The sequence below is a fragment of the Phaethon aethereus genome (assembly GCF_964289735.1).
Source record: "Phaethon aethereus genome assembly, chromosome: 11".
Taxonomy (NCBI): Eukaryota; Metazoa; Chordata; class Aves; order Phaethontiformes; family Phaethontidae; genus Phaethon; species Phaethon aethereus.
In genome coordinates this window covers 10,899,571-10,920,366 of record NC_138587.1, presented here as the reverse complement: position 1 = coordinate 10,920,366, position 20,796 = coordinate 10,899,571, and the positions used below count along the sequence as shown (strand labels likewise).

At 35.9% G+C, this 20,796-nt stretch overlaps 1 protein-coding gene across 1 annotated transcript in view; it reads left to right on the top strand.

Annotated features, from left to right (window-relative positions):
- Positions 1–20,796, top strand: part of PRKAR2A (protein kinase cAMP-dependent type II regulatory subunit alpha) — a gene marked incomplete at its 3' end in the record, with an annotated part of 64,556 nt that overhangs the window by 15,629 nt on the left and 28,131 nt on the right. Inside the window, exon 2 of the mRNA XM_082004864.1 lies at positions 10,662–10,697. Within this exon, the coding sequence (XP_081860990.1) occupies positions 10,662–10,697 (36 nt within the window). The remainder of the gene's footprint in view (positions 1–10,661; positions 10,698–20,796) is intronic.

Sequence of the window (20,796 nt, the reverse complement as noted above, 5' to 3'; positions counted from 1 at the left end):
GTCTCTATTTGAAAATTATGACTGAGCATAAACAATATTTTGCTTGGAAGTAGTTTAAGGTGCTACTAAATTATATTAGGTATGGATGGCATTGTAAAACTGTTTCATGATAGTAAATATTTGATTTTTCAAGATACCTTTTATGTCCTAATACTGCATTATTTAAAAACACTATCAGTCTCACTACGACTTTATAATAAGCCTTCCAAGCAGCTGCCAAGTGCAGATAGCCAACATTTACATTCAGTGTTGTGTGATGGTAGCTGTGACATGATTCCAATTAAAAGCTTGGTCTGCACACTGCAGATGTCTTCTGAATATTAATGTGTACCACAGACAGAGCAGATGGAATCTCTTTAAAATACAATGCAGTGAATGTAAAATTAAGGTTGGATTTCTGCTGGAAACTGAGAGCCAGTCAAAATTATTCTCTTTTTTTGTTGTTGTTTTTCATTGCTAAATTACAAGAGTATCTGTGTATAGTCATCATCTTTCTTTACATACAGGAGGAAATCAACCTTTCATTATGCATCCAGACAAAAATACAGCATTATGCTTTACTGAAGTTGTCTTAAATGCCAGATGTACCTAGAAAAATATCAGGAACGCATGCAACATTTGCTGTGCCCTAAAATATGCCTCTGCCTAAAGGACAGATAGGAAGCAATAGATAATAGTTGAAATGTAGGATGTCTATGAGTTGAGTTGTTCATTGAGAAAGGCTGTGTAAAAGTATATAAGGTATGTGTATTCAGTTGGGATGTGGAGATGTTATGTGAGGTGTATTAGGGAAAGCCCATCCTGGATAGGAGGGGTAGTATAAAACTGGGAAATGGAGAGTGGCAAGAACATCAGTGGCGCACTGCAATGTAGTGTCTTGCAAACCCAAAGTTAGGTGTCAGAAAACAGCAGCAATCCAGCTGTGAAAGTGTGTGGATTAATTAATTATTTCCCATGCTTCTTGACATGTGGAGTAAAGCCTTGGTAGTATGAATATATTAAAAGTCTTGGAAATAACAGGGTAATTGTGGTGGTAAAACAGAGAGTAGAAGGGTTTCTATGTAAATAGGAATTGTAACTTCCCTCTTTTCTGCTGCGGTTGTCTTATCCTCTCAGGCAGAATACAGGAGTGTGTGAAGGGAGTGAGTGGTTGTGTACAGGGGGAAGAGGTTATAGAAAAGGCAGTTAAACATTCTTTAACTCGCTAGTGTTATTACCTTAGCTGTGACATGCTTGTCTCCCACCCTTTTTATACGTAATTTTACAATAGCTTATACCTGAGGCTGTGTAAACACTAAAGCCAATGCCAGTGATAGCATTTTTCACTTCATCCATATTACTTTAATGAAGATTTTCCCCCACATCTATATTTGGATTATGTTTGGCTATTGTTGTTATATCGCCTGGCTAATATTTCTCTCAATTACTGGCCTAGCTGTAAAGAAGAGGTTCTTGGCTTCAGCAAGGGTACTTGTTTAAGTGATACGTGCATACTTCCAGAGAAGTTGGCTGTGTACTATTCCTGAGGATAATACTCATTTGTGTGTTTTTAAACACTCACAGTGAGACTGAGATCTGGATTGCCCATGAGGTTTGGGAGAGGACAGCAGTGACCAGGTTTGGTCAGAGTGAGGAAGAGCTGGGTCGGGACCTCACTCAAGGTGGTTTTGATGATGATGTCCCAGACCACAGTTGTGGGTGGCATTTCCACTAGGGAGAAGCGTAGAAATTGCCTGGTGATTGTGATTTACCTGTCATGAGAGACCTTCAGTGAGTTGTTGCTCTCATTAAAGTTTTCATGATGACGTTTAATGCATTTAGTTGTTCAGGATAATAGTGGGACTTTTAACTTCTGAAAATGGAAATACAAGTCATCTTGGCTGATTTCAGTGGCAGATCAGGAGGAGTGACTGAGATTATGCTCTTTGGGGCCATGAGTTATGTACCTTAGACTTGGATTTAGCAGTGGCTCTGTGCTGTGATAGAATGCAAATTTAATAATAGTGAAATGTATAAAAATTCTCAGGTTTATGTGAGTTTGTTTGTTTTAGCTTTAGTCACATTGCATTCACCTGTACACAGTTCATTGATCTGTGGAAGGAAATTTATGCAAGAGGCACAGTTGGAAATAATAAAAAAGGAGTATCTTACTAGACATAGTTAAATGACATCTTTTGTCACTCATTTAGAAATGATCTCCAGGGTTTCCAAGTGTGTTTGGTGAAACACAGTTTTCCAAATAAGCCAAAAGAGGTTTAGGTGTTGTTAATTTGTAACATAGAGCAATGACTTTGCATCTTATAACCAATCAAAAGATAAAAATCTGGCCAAAAGTCTTAAGGGTTTGATGTTTTAAAAGATATGATGATGTGAAGTTAAGTTTTCTCAGTGTCTTAGAAATCAAAGCCATAGTAAAAAATCAGTTGAAATGGGAAAGTGTTGCTTCAAAAGAACTGTACTTGTCAAATGTTGCTTTAAACAGCACTTCTGAAGTTTCTACCAAAAAGCTTTCAGACAAAATTTGTCTTCGTTACATTTCAAAGACTTTAAATACCCTGAAGTATTCAAATCCCCCCCGCCCTGCAATGTATCTGTGATTCCTGGTGGGACCGCAGTCTGGTAAATAAAAAGGTAAAGTTTGAAAGTGGGACTGGGAAGAGTCGAGAGACTTGGAAAAGGAAGAGGCTGTCTTTCCTTTGCTGTTGCACCTAGACATGAGGCTGAGTTGCCCATGTTTCTTACTGACTGAGAAATGCCTCATGGTTCCCTACATAAGATGCAAGTATCTCTTCCTGTATGAAGCACTTATTTTAAGGAAACTGGCAGTTATTTCTCTTCGATGTGATGTTTCTGCTACTCTGTACTCTCATACTCATCTTTGACTCTTTCTGGCCTTTTCATTGTCAGAGAATCCCTGTGAAAGTCACTCCCAAGTATGTTCAGCATCTGTACTTTTTATCACCTACTTAATGTTGGGTTTGTAAGCCTAACATTATTCTGGCTCTTAAAACTTTTGTGATATTACTAATGTGGCTGCTTTGCTTCCTAATTTCTGAAATACCTTCCTCTTTAAGCTTGCTCCCAAAGCCCAAGCAAATTTCCCTTTTTCATTTACTGTGTCTTGCTCTGCTGTACCCTCCAGTGTCTTGTCTCTTCTGAAAATACTTTGAAGATTTGCCAGTTGCTTCTCAACCCTCCTAGCTCTTTGCAGCATCCTTCCTTTTCTGTGCAATGTATAATTTTGTCTTTCTAATCCTTGAAAAAAATTCTCAAGTCTTTCAGTTCCTGACAATCTTCGTTGTATCAGCATACGGTTACATCTTTAATCACTGTGAAACGTGTCCTTTCAGCTGAGATTGTACTTTAGCACTGGGAATTTGTCTGTCTAATTTCATGTCTGTAAAAGCAAGTGCATGACTGACTTCTATCTCTTTGATCTTCATAATATAGATTACTCTCATAAAAAAATCAACGCTAAGAGAAAGTGCTGTGTTTAGCTAGATCTCTGAAACATGTCGGCAAGAAACAGGAGGGGGCTGCGTGGGTCATGCTGTTGCAATGTCAGATAACATGGAGTGCTGCTTGATGGGCGTTCATTCTCCCGCACTTAGGCTTTAGTCAGGCTCTATTAACTCCTGAATTCTGAGAGCAGGGTTCATTGCATAACAGGGTCATGGTCCTTTTTGGTATTGAATTAATATCTGCTGAGAAACATAATCAAAATAGTACCATGCATGCCTGTTCAAATTAAGACATGGAATGAGAATATTGAAATAGTGATACATTTTTCTAAAATACCTTTAATTCAAAATAAACAAAACTCTTTATAACATTTTAGTTAATAACTGCTATTACCAGAGGTTCTCCCAAATTTCTTTGAGAGTCAAGTAAAGATTTAGAATTTTTTTGAATTTATTAGCTATTTAAATTCTGTCCATTCCAGAGTGCATATTGATTTTTCTTCTTTGCTTAAAGAAAGAGCCAACCCAAAAGAGCACAACAGCTTTAATAAGTTCACAAAACATTTTTTTTTTTTTAACTGACATAGATGACTTGCTTCTTGACTCAACTTTTTCCTTTGGAAGTAGTTGTTACAGTGTTTCTATCAGAGGGATTCTAAAAATCTCTGAAAGTGAGGATTAGGGGCTCCTTTAAGGCAAGGTTTCCAGATACTGTTTTTCCATTTTGTGTCAGTAATTTTAAAATCCAAATTAAAAAAATCTATTAAATTGGAGACCAGGATGTGTTGCTACTTTGTTTTTATATTTTTTTATATTTTATTATCTCTTGCTACTGATGAGAGCTGTGTTTAAATATGGGGAATGAAAAGGTATCTATGCCTCTCTTACCTCTCCTGCAGCAGAGAGGAAAACACTGTTTAATATTAATGTAATTTTTGTTGTTGTTTTTCATCTTAATAGATGTAAAAGTCTCTTAGGGAAAAGTAAAGTGTGTGTGTACACAGACAATCCTGGACCATGGTTTCCATTTTTCTGCCTTTTTTTTTTTTTTTTTTTTAATGCTCTATGCTTGCTGTTTGTCCTTTGAAAATTTGCTTCCTCCCTAGTGTTCCCTGACCTTTTGTCTTTCTCTGAATATCTGGCATGCTTCAGTTGACACCGTCAGAATCTCTCTTGCCTGTCTCTAACCAGGTTCTGGGTTTCCATCCTCTTCTGGGGGTAGGGAATAGAAGGAAAAAAAAAATTGGCACCTGTAAAATTCTTGTCCTTTTCTATCTGTTTTGCTTTTCTGAAAGAAATCTTGACATGTGGGCTGTTAGGTTCCAGAACTGCCTCTGAAAAAATTGTGGTAGTTTGTAGCCCCACTTGTGCTCCCCACCTTATCAAGCAGAGATTTGGAAGGGGTTAGTGGAATTTGCCACTGTCCAGCAGGGCTATCCTGAAGGAAATCATGGATATGTAACTATTATATTGGTAATAGTCACAGGAAACCCCATTATTTTACTTTATTTGTTGACAAACAAGTTCAGATTTGCATTTATTGATGTATGATTGCATATCTGATGATGAAAGTCTTGTTTCTGCTATAGAATTACTTTTGAATTACTAGAAATTCTAAAAAGTTGATACTTGAATCTTTAAATTTTCTCACAGTTGTGATGGTTCATATTCATGTAAGTCCATTAACGTCTTGGTGTGTAGAAAAACAGTCTGACAGCTGTAGTCTAGCACTTCCTTATCGTAACTTGATATAACATTCCATAGAGACAGTCATGCCTCAGATTTATACTCCACTCTGCTTCTGGTATTTCAGCTTTAATAGTTTATAGTGTCAACTCACATGTTGTTTGGATAATCTTAATTGACTTGTTAAATAAGAACAGTTTACATTCTGTTTCTCTTTTTGTGTCTGTTCACAAAGGACGATTTTGTGCTGTGATTCGATGGGAAAGTACTCTGGAAATCACTGATTTCTGCTAGTTTGTTTTATTAAAGCTGGTATTTTATGCCTATGTTCTATGAACTCTGAGTACGATACTATTGAATTTATGCAACCTATTTTAAATTTGTCTCCATCTTTCATCAGGAAACCTTCAAAAAATTGTTGATTAGAGTGTTGCACAAAAAATCTGTATTAAATTTGTGTGTGCACATTAGCTTAACTTAGTCTGCTGCTGTAAATTGTATCCAGCATCAGAAACAATCAGCATGTGGGGATTTTTTTGCCCCAGTTGTAACTCGGAAGTGTTCACAGGTCCCTGTAAAAAGCAAAGTGCTTGTGGAGGAAGAGAAATAAAGTTTTCAAGGTATCCAGTACAGAGTCGTAGCATCTAGTACTTTGAGCTCATGCCTGGAATGCCAGTTCTTCATTTGTCCCTGAATTTTTTTCCTGTGACCCTGAACTGATCTTTTGAGTTTTATTTACTCATTCTGTAAGAATTTAGTGTTCTTAGTATGTGTGAGAATAGCAATAGCTGGGAGAATGATTGTTGTAATTTTTCTGTTCATTTCAAGCTTTAGTGTCTTATGTAACTGTACAATGCATATACGTAGTACAGAGAAATAACTTACACTATTATGGAAGTAGTGTAACTTTTAAAAAGCTTGCTGTTTCTTTTTTATCAGTCACTTTTCAGTACACTGTTAAGGAAGGCATCTCACATGCTGTAAGAAAAGCATTCTTTTAGATCTGATTTGTAAAGTGGGAGAATGATTTTACTGTAACTTCTTTGGCTTAAACACTTCACTTGTTGGTTTAGTTTTGAAAGCAGGGGTAAAAAAAGGAAATAGGTGTCCTTTTTCTATTATATACTTTTTCACCTGTGGGTCTGAGTTTTAACATCTGCCTATAACCATAGTCAGAGCTCTTATATGTTAAGCATGGTGAGCCAAAATCCATCATCAGATATTTCAAAGAAAATCTCAATGCCAAAGCAAACTGAAGACTATTGGAGAAATTCCTGTTTTGTCGCTTTTGGAAAGTCTTTAAAAAATAATGATGATAATAACGACAACAACAAAAAAGTCTGTTTGAGGTCAGTGGTTCCCAGCATTATCACATACCAGTCTCTCTTGCTGACATTTGTATCCCTAATATTTCAAGTGAGAAAACCAAATGAAATGGAGCCACTAAAAAGTGGTAGTATAGCTGCACGGCAATAGTGCTGTTTGATATAAGGTACATTTGTGAATTTAACCAACAGAATGTACAGTACTGATTTATTTATGCAAATGATTAAAGTAATTTTTATAAAATGAATGACGTACCTGTACTTTGAGGAAGAAAGGCTGTGCAGTCTTATATTAGCAAATACGTACGTGACTAATTTTTGCAGAGTTAGCTGATTGAAGGTAGTATGAAATGTTTTTGAAATTGGGAAGCTGAGCACCTTTATAGGATTTTTTTTTTCTTTGAGTGTTTATGATATGTATGTGGCATTCATAGATATTTTTTAGTTTTTTTTTCTTTTTCCCCGGTGCAGGAAAAGGAGAACGATGAGTGAGGTTGAGTGATACTGACATAAGGTTTATAACTACTTATCTAATAAATACTTTATTTAAACTGGAGACTCGACTAGTTCTAGAAGTTGCAATTGTAAATAAAAAAGAATCTGACAGCCAGGAACCTGTCACTTGTTAAATCTTAAACAACCCTTGTTAAGTGTTCCTACCTAGTGCTTAATGCAGTCTGTGCCTCAGGACAGCAAGGAAAATACACACATGTTCAGCAGACATTTCTGATTTTTCTTGAGCAGTGGAGTAGGATCACTGTCCTCAGTCAGTTCTGGCAAAACTATGGAATGTACAACTTGAGCTGCCTTTCCACTGCTGGTGTCACTTGCCTTTGGCTGCCGGGGAGGAAATTGGGCAGTTTTGGTCTCTTCTGGTACAATGGTTTAATTTACCTCAGTTTTTGTTGTGTTTACCCAATTACTGGGTCTTGGCTCCCATGAGCCAAGTAAAAGCAGGGACTGTGCCAAGGTACGAGACATTTTGAACTTGAATATTGCTGCATCTGAGGTTTTGACATAATGGAGAGTTTGCAATACAATCATCTTGCAGAAAAATCTTTTCATCTCATTATAATTTCTGCAATGAATGCATAACTGACCCGAGACATTGCCCATTGGTGTGCAGGAGGGAAATGCTAAATGTGAGTACAAAAAAATGAATTACTTCCTGTTTCAAAGCAGCAATTTCTTTTTATTGTTGAAGAGACCAGCTCTACTGAGTGGTACCAGGTTGGTGTGCTGGGTTCACTGTGTTCTTGCTACAGTGTGGACAAAGGTGTGATCTAATGGCTGTGCTGGTCTGAGAGGTTACTATTAGTGCATCGCTCGCTACTGCTTTGAATTAGAAGCCCTTTAGTGTTCAGTCTAGGAAATAGGCTGGGTTAACCGTAAATGTATTATTCCCTTCCGCCCCATCTAATTTTTTTGGAATCTGTCCACAGGCTAATCTAGCTGTATGTGGGACCTTCACGAGTTGTTCGCTCAGCATGCTGTCCTTGATGCCAGGCTTTTCTCTGCGTCCTTCTAATGACAAAACACAAGGATGCCATAGGAGTGGCTATACTGTCTGTGCAATCCTGAAAATAGCCATAAACAGAGTTTTTCATTGGTAAGCCAGAAAAAAGAAAATGCTAATCTTCTGCAGTAGGAAATGTCAGATTTCATCTTTTTAGCATAAAAATAGTCATCTTCTGACAACATATAAAAGTGAACCTGAAATTTTATACCTGTTAAAACTGTAACTGGTGTAAGAAAAGCTAGCTATCATTTTAATCTTAAAAGCTTTGTGGAGGCAGAATAATAGTGCTCTCTTACCTGTCCTTAAAAGATTATGTGTTTTTTCTAATTTTTAACACTGTGGAAAACTTGATGCTGTTTTGATGACACTGAACCCTGCTATGGGATAAGATAATCAAGATTCTAAAAGAAGCCATAGTCTTTGAAAAGTGGATTTTTTTTTTTCTATGGTACCCGAAGTATGTCAGAGTTTTCTGTAGTATGTTAGTTCTGTTCAAAGACATTAAAATGTTATTCTAAACATGAGTAAGAAATGGCTGTAGTAGTCAAGTGGTGGAGAAGAAAGACTGTGTGTGCAAGACAGTGCCTAAAATAAAATCTATCTAAATAAAATGTATTTGCTTACTATGGTGTTGATTAAAAGTATCTGAATCTGTATATGAGACTAGTTGATAATTTACTTGAACTGTTATGACCTAGATGAGGTGCTTTTACTGCAAACTTATCAAATTATGTTTTGAAAAGTGGGAATTGAACTAATTGGTTTTGGTCCTCTTGTTCTTCAATATCTTAGAACTGGTAGGCATTTGTCTGTGTTTCTAAATAAGAAGTGAGTTTTCCTGCTTCTTAAGGTCCAAATTTGCTTGCCAACTTTGAGTAGCTACACAGTTAAACTAGCTCAATAAACTAGAGATAAGAATGAATGTAATATTGCAGGGCAAATTAACTTGTAGAGCAGTATTCTGTCGCCACTGGTGACCACAGGCAGGCCCACATGGAAGCGTTAAGAACTGGGCAAAATGTATGAATTTTTTCAGTTCAAGGAGTTGCATGTGTTTGCTTAATAAACCAGAATGGATCTCTGTTCTAAATGCCTGTCTCCCTTCAAGGTGATACAAACTTCTTGCATCTGTGGTGTCCTTTTACAAGTGAAATACATGATGCCGTTATTTGCAGGAAGGGTTGCTGCTGTCAAAAATTGCTTAAAGTTTTGAAAATAAAGTTTCTTGAATTCTCATGTTTTTATCATTCAGTGTTTTTGAACCTCTTCAAGCTTGATGTATGAAACACTACGTGAATGTTATTTTTATAAGAATTATGCCAATCTAAATTGTAAAATTCAAAATAATTTTGCTTTTAATCCTTACCTTCTTGTTAAGCTGAGTACTGTCTCCTTGTTGCTAGATTTGGCTGAAAATTCCATGGAGTTAGCCTGATATTCTTCTTCCCAACCTCTTCTTTCTTCTCGTTTCCTTTATCATTACAAAAGAATACACAATGATAATTTTGATCTTGTTTTTCTGGTATTGTTCTCAGTTATGTGTTTTAATGTAGACACAAGGTGTTTGTAAATGCTCAAAAGAAGCTGAGTTCTTTTGTGTTTGCTTAAGTAAGCATTGTTCTTCATATTCTGGTGGTGCTGAGATACTCAGAAGTTTCTAAGAAATGATGGGATCATTAGGATTTTGGTAGTATGTGTTTAATAAATCTGTCTCTGATGCACATGCTTTGATGTGGCATAAAGGCTCATTCGTAAATGTTTAAAGAATGGAAGAGAAAGGTCACTGGTTGTATCAGGAAAAATCCAATTATCAGTTGAGGGGAAGAGGAATGGGAAAGCATGAAGCATTCAGAATAAGATTACTTTGGTTGTTAGCAATGAAGGGGAGCATGGGCTTTTGGGTTTGTTCTGGGTGAAGTTTTACAGGTTGATCATTTTTTGTGTTGAGACTGAAGTAACTCACAAAGACAGTAACTTGGTTACAGTGAAAGGGGGAAAGAATACTGTTTACTAAAGGTTGGCTTAATGTGGAAATGTGTGTGAATAGTGAAAGTCAGGAAGTTCATCCCAAATTAGAGTTAAAGTTTAAATACCTTGTGTATCTAAGAGCATGAACAAAGAAGCAATTAAACAATGGATCCTCCATCTCAGAATTTTTCAATCTAAATGTGTGCCCTTATGGAAGATAGCCTTGGTCAAGGATAGATGATTGGAGTTATGGGAGCAGTTAGACGGCTGGTGTTGTGTAGGAGTATAGAATGGTTTAGCTAATAAGTTCCATCAGCTTTTGATCTGTGTTAAGTAGGTATAGCTAACTTAAAAGTGCTTGAATGTTTTGTCATAATGCAGAGTGGGCTTGGAACTGATGATAGGTTAAGATTGGGTAACATCTGTAGAGGTGTATTTTTTCAGAATTGGGTAAAAAACCCAAACAAACACAAAACTGCCGACCCTCTATCTTAGCACGTAATGGCCTTCTGGAAAATAAAGTTTTAACTTTGAATAAACACTTATTAGCTGGCAAGTAAGTGGATGAAAGCTTTATATTGAAGCTTTTTTTAAGAAGTTTGGCGTTTGTGTAGTAAAAATGTGTCATGATTATTCAAGATGATGACTTTGAATTTGTAGTAATAAATAGCATTTGTAATTTTTTTTTTTTTTTTTTTGCAGCTCCAGTTGTTAACCGATACAACAGAAGAGTATCAGGTATGATTTCCTTTTAAGAATTTAATGTTTCTGAAAAAGTTTTGAAATATGTATTTGACTAAAGGTTTTACATTAAAAATGACCTTACTCTTCATCACTGCCTTATTTCTTGTACTTCTTGTGGTATTTTTATTTGAAATAATGAGAGTTGTTTCTTAATTTACTGTAGAAACCAGTGAGCAACACATTGAGAGTAGTTTAGAAAACATTTCTGTGGGTGGTTACAGATTATTAAAGCAACTTCAGTAGTAGTAATGATTCTGTCCAGAAAAATTTCTGGAAGAACTTTTATGCAACTTAATAATTATGGTAAAGGCTTGCTTTGCAGTGAATTGAAAAAGCGGCAGCTGCTTTCTGCTGGAACACATCTCCTAATCTTCCGTGTTGCAAAGAATTTTCTCTCTGGTTAGAATGCAGAAATACGTGGGGCTGGAGGTGTCTCCTCTTTGTGTTTTTTTAGCCCCTTGCTTGTGCAACTGGTATTTAAATTTGTTGGATCTGTGGCTGTTCACTTGTTCTGGAGATGCAGATCATACTTTTTTGTTCGTTTGTTTTCTATGTTAACCAATATTAAATGCTTTAATGAGTAGCTCTTATTCCCAAGAAATTATTTTTCAAATTTTTTAACAGTGTCACGTGAACAAAGTGTTATGTGTAGATGAGAAGATATTGTATTATTTTTTCATTTGAGGTGCAGTGTGGATTGCTTTGCATATATTAGTTTTTTTTCTTCAAATACTTAATTGTAACATTTAACTGGTCTAGAAAGTCATTATGGTTCTTATTTGAAAAAAGTCTTTGTAAAAATGCCAGCGTGTTCAGTGTTTTCTCTAAGTCTACTCAGTTTGTAACTTGTGTATGTTATCTGACACGTTCTTTGGTACGATAGCGATGATGGGGCATTGTTGATAATATATATAGAGTATATAAAAATATTAGATAAATACATGTTTAATTTTATGTGCAAAATGTCCTTATATCCGTGCAGTTCAGTTGCTTTACTACTAGTTGCTTGGGTGTGATTAAGGGTACGACTGTGTATTTATGCCACAACACACGAGTAATTGTGAGTATAATGAGAACTTCATAACTCTTAAATTGCCAGTGCTGGTAGCTTTGGTATCATTACATGAGAAATTTAGGCAAGACAAAACTCCATCTTGAATGATGGAGTTTGATAGTAAATACTGGAATTCATACATTGTAGAGTATCTTAACCTGGAGAGTCCCAAGTAATTTTAATTTCTTTGCTCATTAAACTAATGTAGATTAGTTTAATTAGTATTAGTTTAATGGAACCTGCTGATGGAGTGAACTCTCACAAATGAAAAATGAATACATCTTAGGTTTAAATTTAAATAAAGGCTGAATTATTCCTGAAGTTAAAAAGTTGAGCCTTAATCAGAGGGTAGTTGTAGTCTTTTTGAATCTTCGATGATGAAATATAGTATTGGTGCTGTCATACTACTGAGCTACTCTTAGTTAAAAAACATGTCCCTTCATTGAAGGGGTCTAAAGGTTAATGTGAACAACTAAACAGCAAATGTAAAATTGAATTGCTAACTTATGCAATTAGATTAAGGAGGACTGTTTAGATGCTTAATAATACTGCTGCTTCAAGAAGAGCTAGAATAATTCAGAGTTTACAATACGTATTAGAATTCTCATGGAGACAAACATTAATAGAATATGTATATTTTACTACTGTGTGTTAAATACTTTTCACAATAAAAAAATATTTTCCTTCACTTTCTATATATACATTGTACAGGTCGTGATCAGTGTGGTATTTGTTAAAATGCGAAAGAGATGCAAACAGCGTCCATGCATATACAAGACGACCCCATTTGCCTCCTCTTGGCAGGAAAAGTACAGAAATCCACTGGTTTAGTGGTGGTGGGGATTGTTTTGTTGCGGTGTTTTTGCACTCCATACCTGCAGTGTCTATCAAGAAGTTACCCAGATAGGAATGAGACTGGCAGGGTTCTCCTAGATTATTGAACTCAGCCTCCTGCTGCCACAGGCAGCCACATATTATAATCCCTTGCGTAAAATGAATGACTGATTTGTTGGTTTTGGTGCTCTGAATTTGATTTGTTTTCCTTGTTAGATGTGTTAGGTTTTAAGAAACTTCATTCTGCAATTTTTATAGGATTTCTTTTTTTCTTTATAAAAGAAACCAGCATTGTATTATGGATTACTCAGTGTAGTATCTAAATATATCTGTGTTTAACCAATTAAGTAAAGCAGAACAAACCATGGAGAAGAAAAACTGACACACAATTTTTTTGTAATTGCATTTAGTGTATTCTTTTCTGGTCTTCTATTCAGAAGAACTTTCTGCTAGTCCACTTTGAATCTTGTCAGTCCTACCGACTATTGTCATCTTTCCAATGCAGTGGACACCTGCAAGGGGAGTAAAGAGCAGAGCTAAATTGTTTGCTGGTATCAAGATTTATGTGCACAAAATTGTAGATTTAGAGTACCCTGGAAGAACAAAATAGGAGAAGAATTTAAAAACTAATAATGGACGTAGTGAAGAAAAGACTTAAAATTCAAGCAAGAATTTTTCTTTTAAGCATGTGGCTGTCTAGTGTATTATGGCATTGCTCTCATTGTTCAGTAGGTCAAGAATGAAAGTTAGAAAAAAATATAATTCTAATTAAAGAGAAAGATAATAAAGTAATTGTCTACATTATACATACAGTTTAGGACAGGCTAATAATCATTCTGGTAGATGATTCAACTAGATGTATGTTCTTGGAGACTAACAATTGTTTATGTCCCTCTTACACATAGCAGTTACAGAATCTATTTTAAACTGGTTTATTAATGTCCTAAATATTAAATTTGGAGTGTTTATTCCTGGTCAGCTGTGATTAGCTGCCTGAAGATAACAGGATGATCATAATTCCCTTGGTGCCCTAATGAAAATTCTAAGGATACATAAATCCATAGAAAAAAACTCTTGAAATGATTAGTGAATTTTCATTTACGTGTTTATTTTTAGTTATGAAACATCTAAACCTGGGGCTCTTGACTGTACTGGCAAATACTGCTTTAATGATTGTAAATATTTAGCTATTAGTCTTTGAGACTTACTCAAAATATGAATTTTCTGGCACATGGCAAGAATTGGTCATGAAGTTTATTTTTGTGCTTTTCAAAAACTTTGAGCAAATCAGTTTACTTCTAGCTTTTGCAGTACCTTGGTAAAATACTCTTAAGAAATGAGGATTTAAGAAAACTGCTTGAAAAATGGTAGTCTATTAGAAAGGTCAGGCTGACCTTGTACATTAAAACATATCTTGTTTATATGCTTTTTGTCCAAAAGAAGAACAAATTTTATTTCAACATTTCTCAAATCATTGGCCAAAAGTGATGATACTGCTTTCATATCCCATAAGTGACAGTAGCACATTCTTACATACTACTACTTCTTTCAGACCTTGTAGTACTGAGAACATGGGGATTCATTCTGCTCACTTATGCTCCCCATTTCTGCAATGTTTCCTACTTATTCATCTCACAGGCTGATGTGTTCCCTGAGAGGGAGGGATGGTGTTGGCTTGCTTGGCATTAAACTCTTCCAGGCGGCTCGACAGTCGTAAAGGCTCTGCAGGGAATCCCATTTGCTTTTTGACCAGAGAAACATGGCTTTGTGCGCTGGTCAGAGATTCAGCCAGCAAAGCAGGGGTCTGTGGGTGGGATAGTGAGAAACTCCATAGACTGTGTAGGAGGGTCATCCTGGAAAAGGAGGACTTATCTAATCATGGTCATGGAATTATTTATAGAAGTGCAGAGTGGTAAAGTAGTGTTCTCATGAAGAGAAACAGCCTTTTCCAGGAAATGCTAGGAGAGAGAAAGAGAAATGAGAGCTTGATGTTCCCCTAGAAATTAATCTAATTAATAGATTACTTGTGTACAGCATGTTTGGCCTTCTAACATGTTAAGGATCCATGGCATGTGCACAAACCCCAAGCATTGTGTCAGTTCTAGTTTGTATACAAGCTGATGATCAACTTAATTAAACTAATCCTCCGCAAAATCATAAGCTATCCCTATGTAGAAACTAAAAAGAAAAAACCCCAAAATCCAACCCACTAATTTTAAAATCTCCTAGCTATAGGATGCCGTAGACTGTGGTTCTGTGGGCAATTCCGTTGCTAATTACCAAGTAGACCAGTCTTCTTGCTGCTGCTTTAAGTGAATTAGCAATGTCTGAGCCTTCTGCTAGTGTGAGTAACTCATGTTACATGGCTTGCTGACTGACTCAGTCTGCCCGGGCTTGGTTTGGATGGCCTGAAAACCATACAGATTCCTTCCTCCCAAGAGTTGGACTGTGTTGAAATTCATACTTGCTTGATTATGTTTCTTGATCTTCCTCCAAGCATAGGGACTCCTGACAAACTTTATTTTGTTAGTCACTTCCTTTCCTGTAGCAAAAGAGGCTGCAGAGAATACCAGTGAGTATCTCAGCCCTTGGTTAGTGACTACAGGGTGCAGGGAGGTGGGAGAAATCAGTGATACCTCCTTTCTCAAGTAATAACATCAAAGCTGTTTCAAAACTAGAGGGAAGAGAGCATTAATATTTGTCCCACTGTAACAACTGATACGTAACATTGAGGAGAATTTTGCTCCTGGCAGTACGTGAATGAAAGTCAATTGTGGTATTGGAATGAAGAGTGTGACGCCTACTACAGTCTCACTTGAGCATAGTTTCTCCTCTTTTAGTTTTAGCATGTTTCAGAAAAGTAAAGTTTTTTTGCTAGATTTCTGTATTGCCATTTCTAGACACCTTTGATTCATTCTACAAAACACCCACTCTCCAGCAGACTTGCTGACTTTTTTCATGGGATGGAAAAAATCTGACAAAATATGTCACCCATACTGTGCACATGTGACAGAAGGTTTTAATCTGTTTTCTCTATTTATGTTTATCTGAGTGACCTGGTATAATTTATCTCTTGCATATGCTTGTACTCCCTCCTCAATCTTCTTTTGGCCTCTGTGAGATAAGAATGGGATTACAGTTTTCACATTCAAAAACTATACAAGCAGAATAATTGAATTATATAATCTACAGAACCAATATATGATAGTTATTTCCCTAATATTTTTATACCAGCAAAGTAACGTGACTGTCAGGATCTGTGACTATTTTGATGTTAATATAAAAAGTAATCAAATGAACAAGATTTGCTTCAGTTAGTCCCTTTGGTAGGGCAGCTTTCAGCAGAGACTTGGTGAAGCGAGAAGGATCGAACCTGCTGTCCTTAAAATAAGGTGCTAAGCCCTCTCCTAAGATATAATTGCTGAATAAATGTTTACATATGTAGAGGACAATTTTGTTTAAGTGTTACTGAATTTTGTTCTCCTGTGTATAACAAACATTAACATCCTTGGGGAAACTGACTTTTAACATTGTCCTCAATAAATGTTGGGTTTGTAATCAGTGTTTTCAATGTTTCTCTTCTGCTTCTCTCTCGCAATCTGATATGACAGTATGATTTGTTTTTTGGTGTTTTTCTTTTTTTATCTTTATGTAATAACAACATGCTATTTTTAGAAGGTATACATATAGAATATTGTGTTTGAATAACGTTTAAATCAATGTCCCCTGACAGTTTCTGGCTTTTTCTTTCCGCCTGTATGACCGTTGGTTCTCTCTGTTTTGACAATGGGGGACTCTCTACCTTCAGCTCTTCATTCTTCTGGCTCCTACCAAAGATGAGCAATCATCTCATAAAGTAGATATGTTGTTAAAGTCTGATATCTCTCTGGGCTTTCTAGTGAGATACAGCATTTTCTTCACACCCTGGCAAGTTGAGATGTCGGGATATGGGCATGGTGGTGTTGGGTTGGTGGTTGGACTTGATGATCTTAAAGGTCTTTTCCAACCTTAATGATTCTGTGATATGATAATATTATGCATAGTAAAATATTTTTAGTAGCTTTTAGCTTTTTAAAATGACAGCTTTAAAAAAATAATTTTCTTAGAAAGCTTTTGTAGTAATTATTGCCATGCAGCATGTTAGTATTTGGTAAGGAATACAGTTTTGGGAGCCTGTTAAATTAGGACATCTAAATAGTAGCAGTGAAGCAAGAAGAAACACTTTTTTGGGAGGTTGTTTTGAGTATTTTCTCTTGCAGGATACTATCTACTACTTCAGTCATAAAATCTCATCACTTCAAATCCTCAAGGGAAGAAGACTGACTAACTTTGTGCTTTTTTCTCTTTGCTTTCTACTTACCAGACTATCTGATTACCAGCGGATGACTTGAAAATCATGATCTGGTTTCTTCTCTTGTAGCTATTTAATGAATTTCTATATTGATTATTCACCATCTTACAAAACTGATGGCAAAATAACTTCTGCTGAAAGGTTTTCAGACAGATGATGAATTGACTTCAAAAATTCACATTTTTACAAAAGGCAGAAACAGCTTTCCTATTTCAACAACCTGATGTTTCTAGCATTTTTTGTTAGCCCTAATGATTGCAAAACTGATACCATAACTAGAACGAAAAGAATTAATTTTGAAGAATGTTGATATGAGCAAAAGCCAAGTGTGTGGGATGACAGATGAAAGTAGTGATAAATTGTGTGGGTGCTCTCCTGTAAGAAGTGCCTGAATCATTATTCGTTAAACAAAAAAAAAGCTTGTTTTCTCTGTTTGCAATATTGGGACCTATTTAAAAATTCTTGGCATGTAATTGGCATTCAGTGAATAATGAAAAGCTTATTTTTGGAAATTAACAGTTGTGACTTCACAATTACTTCGATTTCACACTGTTGTGAATAATTCTGCTTATAATTGCTAGATTTTATTTTTTTTTAATGACATAGAGAAACACAACACTCAGTGAGCATCCTTATTTAAAACTTAAGTCAATATAACACCTAGTCAGACGAAATCTGATCCAATCTACTCAATGCCAATATAAGTGAATATAAGTGCTACAGTGGAGTAGAATTAATTGTTTTCCTCTTTTTTTATTTATCCTTTCTAAATAATTGTTCATGCCTATAGTGTTACATAATTTTTTTTTATATATATAGTGTTACATTAAAAGTTGTTCATCTGAAGTCAAATACTTAAACTGAAATTAGTCCTTCTTACTAATCAGGAGAATAAGATATAGCTGTGCACATTTATTAAGCAGTTAATGCAGTAAAGACCAGTCAACAAAAGTATTCAGATTGCAAAAGGTGCAGGTGATTAACTTTCATTAATTCTTTTACACTAAAGATCTCTAAAGAGACGACATAAGTGTTAGTCCATATCTTTGGATATATAAATACTTCTGAAGATATCAGCCTTCAGCTGAGTTTTTAAAAATAAAATTTCATTCTCTCACTTTTTGATGGGTTGGAATTTAATTTTCTTTTTTTGAGGTGAGATGGAAAAGAGGAGAATTGCTTCCCCCCCTCCCTTTTGTTTTGAACCCAAGCTGTTTTTTAACATGTGAATTAAAGCCCAAATTAAAATATTCCCATATGGTTTGTTGTGCACAAGAAACTGCAAGTAAACATGCTGGAGCAAATCTCAAAGTGCATGTCACGATACAGGCTAAAAGGCAGTTTTATACTTAGTGCAAAACATGGAGCTGTGATGTATATATGTGGAGTGACATTGGGAGTTAGATGTGCTTTGCATTTTTCTTGTGAATAAGTAAGGCAGCACTTTATCCATTTTTTTAATGCAAAGTTTTGGACGAAGTCATAGATGTTATGCTCTTATACTGATTAATGTAACTTCAGATTAAATGTGGAATGGATTGAATAGTCCACGTAGAACAGAAAAGTTTAAACATACCTGATTTAAATATGAAAGGATATCCCATATATTTTCAGAAACTTCAATCAGTAATTTTTAACACCAGAACACCTTGATGAGCCTGTGTGTACTCCAAATAATACAAAGCTTTAGTCAGCTTGCTAAAACAAACCAGTTACAGGGACTATAATGGGTTTAAAGCCATCTCAGGTAGGAATTGCTGTGAGCGCTTCTATAGTGCTTTCATTTAAAGAGAGACTTAAACCAAGGCTTGACTTTGGGAGATGGCTTCTGCATGGGGCCTGCCTGAAGCAGTTACCTGATTTGGATTAGCGTGTCTGAATGTGTTTTTCCCATGTCTCCAAAATTTGGGATAGGAAGGAGTGTAATCTTCTTAAACTCACTAATCTTCTGTAACGGTAAAACACAGAACTAAGTGGTTATAAATATAGCATGGAAGTTCTAACTGATGAAGTTCTGCCTATTATTAGTCTTTTGCCAGACTCCTTCAACTGTGTTTCCCATAAATGAAATCCATTTGTTCAGTGAGCCACTGAAGTTGAGAGTTGATTCATCCTGAAGGTGAGTTGCGTCAAGTCAAATAGTTATGCCTTCCCCATTACTAGCAGTCACCAGGGCATCCGAGTTGCTCAGTAGCTGCACAGAAATGGGGGTAGCTGCTGGTTTTTTTTCTTCAGGGGATTGCACAGTAGGTTTCCGCATTCCCTGCTTTGCCTGCATGCCAGGATGGGAAGCAGTCATTTCAAAGCACGGGGACCCGGGGACCTCCACGTCATTACTCTGCACACAGTCCTTTTGTGTCAAAACCATGCTGGGTTTATATTGTTCACTGTCACTCTAGGTAAATAGGCAACACTTGTTCCATTAGGGGTAATGTGTTGTTTTTTTTTTTTTTTAATCCATTTGGATGTTCTCTAGAAATCTTTAAAAATCATATCTAAGTTGCTGAACACTTAATTTCAGAAATGCCTTCTAACACTTTGACAGTGTTCAATTCTGTCATGATAGATATCAGAAAGATGTGGGTAATTTTCATTGCTAAATACCTGCTTTGCTCTAACACACAAGGGCTTCAGTGCACTTTTCCCAAGGTTCTAGGGCTCTTTTAAATATTATGTGCCTTATTGCAGGTTTAGCAATTCACATATCAGAAGTGCAAGTATAAAACCAAAAAAAAATGCCTTGGTCTGGAAACTGAGGGAAAATTTCTTATTTCTAGACTGGAAAACCACTTTTTCTGTTTTATTCCTCAGCTAGATCATCTTTCTATCTACTGTTTGAAACTAAAAGCCTGTAAGGTACATGCCTTTTTTTTTTTTTTTTTTGGAAGGTATATATTTGAGCCATTTCTTGGAACTTGTGATGTTTTGATGTAAACAATGTAAAATGAACATTCTCCATGCTGTTTTTAACTAAGATAAAGTAGCATTGTGTTTATCAGGCAGGTAAACATTTTTTGTGCTTAATTTCTGGTTTTATCTGCCTTGATTATGTAACCATTTAGAAATGTGGTAAGATTTATGTGATGGGCTAAAACAGAAGATCATTAAAGCAGAAGGATTACTTCTTACTTCTACAATTGTGAAGCTGGGTGCTCTGAAATAGTAGTAGCATCATGTTTTCCAGGAGACCTTTTTTTATGGATGACTATCTCATCGGTAAGGCTCTCTTAGAAGGCTTGAACAAGGTCAGCAGCATGTTTATCCGTTTCAGTATTCTGATTTCTTAACTTGCAGAAATAAAGCTTGCTTCATTTTAATTTCTCAGTCTGCACCACACAGAATAATAATGTATAACTCTAAAATACCCTGCTGCCATTTTAAGATTTTTGATGAAATGAGTAGAGGGAGTTGGAAGCAGAAGTAGCAATTTTTAAATTACTGTTTAAGATCTAAGGGGCAATATTTTGTGTTTGGGTGTTAACATGTCCGAGCTGTGAAGTCCTTTAATGCTGCAAAATTGAAAGCTTTCTTATTTTTAATTAATCCTCTACCGTGATGGAGAGCTTTTTGTTGTTTTTATTTTTCATGCAGACTCACCTCTTACTGTAAGGTCCAGAGCACACTGTTGTCTGATGGGTTCCACTGTTATGAATAGAGACGTCAAAGCCGAAAGTGCAGGGAGCCCTAGTTGTGGCTTAGTTAGCAGATGATTTATGTGAAATCAGGTAATCTTGTCCCTTAGCTTCTCCAGCTATACAGAAGAGAGGCTACTTGCAGAGTGCTTTCACGGTAAGTCCTCTGTAAATTGTAGGATTTCAAATTATCGAAAATTACAGTTTAGGAATTATGTAGAA